General features: G+C 46.0%; 1 protein-coding gene across 1 annotated transcript; it reads right to left on the bottom strand.

The window, feature by feature from the left end:
* Positions 1 to 209: 209 nt before the first annotated feature.
* Positions 210 to 1,484, bottom strand: LOC308700457 (piggyBac transposable element-derived protein 4-like; the record flags this gene model as incomplete). The annotated part of the gene is made up of 1 exon (XM_081382093.1): positions 210 to 1,484. The coding sequence occupies one exon, from the start codon at positions 1,482 to 1,484 to the stop codon at positions 210 to 212; it is 1,275 nt and encodes a 424-aa protein (XP_081238219.1).
* Positions 1,485 to 1,938: the final 454 nt, after the last annotated feature.

Below are 1,938 nucleotides of genomic sequence, written 5' to 3'. Positions count from 1 at the left end.
TTTTGGTTGTTGTTTTTTTAGCTGACAAAGACGCACACATCACAAGAACATGAACACACAAAAAAGAACACATAGTACACTACTAAATGGTCAGGGAAATAGATAGTAAATCAACAGTGTAAATCATTACTAATAAATGGCAGACAAAAAAAAAAGAAAAAGAAAAAGAATTTATGTAGCAGGCCTTTTGCTGTAAAGATAATGACTCCCTATCCATCCAGGTGACATTTTTTGTAGTGTTTCATGGTGTGGTACCTCTCATTGCAAGGCACAACACAAAGACCCACCCCACACTGCCTGCACATGTATTTTGTCTGACGGCGGCCTTTAGGGCGGGTCCGATCAGAACAAACTACACAATCTGGGTAACCATCAGCCTGGCAGATAAAGTGGCGCTCAGTGAGTCTCTGTGGCAAGTCTCCCAGTGAGGACGACTTTCGGCCTTTGTTGCTCTCTTTCCTGGAGAAGCCTTCCAGTAAAGCAGTGATGACATCCTGCACAAAGACTTTCAGGGGCTTGTGAGGTGCAGCAGTGCAGCGGCAGTAAATGATGTGGGCATTCACCATGCTTACACTGAGAATGGCATTAAAAATCCTGTAGTACCATTTCCTTGACCTATGGGGAAAGAGGTAGGTCTTCATTCTCTGGTCTGCTGTGTCGACACCCCCCATGAACAAATTGTAGTCATCAACACAAACAGGCCTATTTATCTCCCTATAGCCACTATCAGTGTGTTTGGTCCTGATGTGCTTTCTGACACATGTGTTGGAATGCAGTGTAGAGAGCATTGTGAGGCGCTTTGTATCATGCCACGCACAAGCTAGCATTTTCCCCTTCCTCATGAAGACTGGGTCATCTCCCTTACTCAACGGTAACTGTTCACGGGTGAGGCCCTTTGGCATCCCCTTCCTCTTACTGCTGACAGTCCCACACAAACCCGAATCATTGCTTGCCAGCTCATCTGCTATGGCTGGCGAGGTGTAATAGCTGTCCATGTACACCTCATGCCCTTTCCCTGTGTACGGGGCCATCAGCTCACGGACAATAAGGTGTGTAGCACCAAAATCACCTGCATCAGGCCTACTTTGTCCAGTGTACATGGACCACTGTAGCACATAGCCTGACTTGGCTTCACTCAGAACAAATACTTTGTAGCCATATTTGTCTGGTTTGTTTGGATTGTACATTTTTAGAGTTGATTTTCCTTTGAACGCAATGGTCATTTCATCCAATGACAGCTGCTTAGATGGACCATACATTGGTGAAAACCGGGGGATGACCAAATTGATGATTGGGCGGATTTTGAATAGCCTGTCATACCCTGGCTGACCCCTGTCAACACACTCTTCATTATTGGTGAAGTGAAGGAAAGACAAAATCATCTCAAATCTATTCCTGGACATCACCTTGCCAAATCCAGGTGTTGCTGTTGGCCAATATTTGGCCCAATAATCCTGCAACTCTGACTTCTCTACCAGACCCATACTCAAATGCAGAGAAAAGAATGCTTTCATTTCACTGACAGTTACGTCAGACCATTGATGAAATCTGGAGTGTGGCTGGAGTTGATGGGAGGCTAAAAACTGATGGGCATAGCGATTTGTCTCATTTACAACTAAATTCCAGAAATCATCAGAGAGAAAGAGTGATAAAAAATCTAGGGGCGAATTGGCATTGGAGAGTTCTCTATCCCCCAGATATCCCACTGGCTGATCAAAGTGTGTAATCCAACTTTGGTACTCCTCCTCATTGGCCAAATACTCAAAGCCGGAATTCCCATCAGCTTGCGATAAACTATGCATAATAGCCCCTCTTCCCCGTGTCACACTGCCTCTGCTCCTGCTACGAGCAGCGCGGGCGAGGCCAGATCTGCCTCGCGCGCGCGCCGAGTGTGTACAGCTCGGACTACTGTTATTTTCATTGCGACTCCCCACCCTG

The sequence above is a fragment of the Scardinius erythrophthalmus genome (assembly GCF_964197995.2).
Source record: "Scardinius erythrophthalmus genome assembly, chromosome: 13".
Classification (NCBI taxonomy): domain Eukaryota; kingdom Metazoa; phylum Chordata; class Actinopteri; order Cypriniformes; family Leuciscidae; genus Scardinius; species Scardinius erythrophthalmus.
Note: the sequence above shows the minus strand (reverse complement) of the source record. Positions and strands in the feature narration are given on the sequence as shown.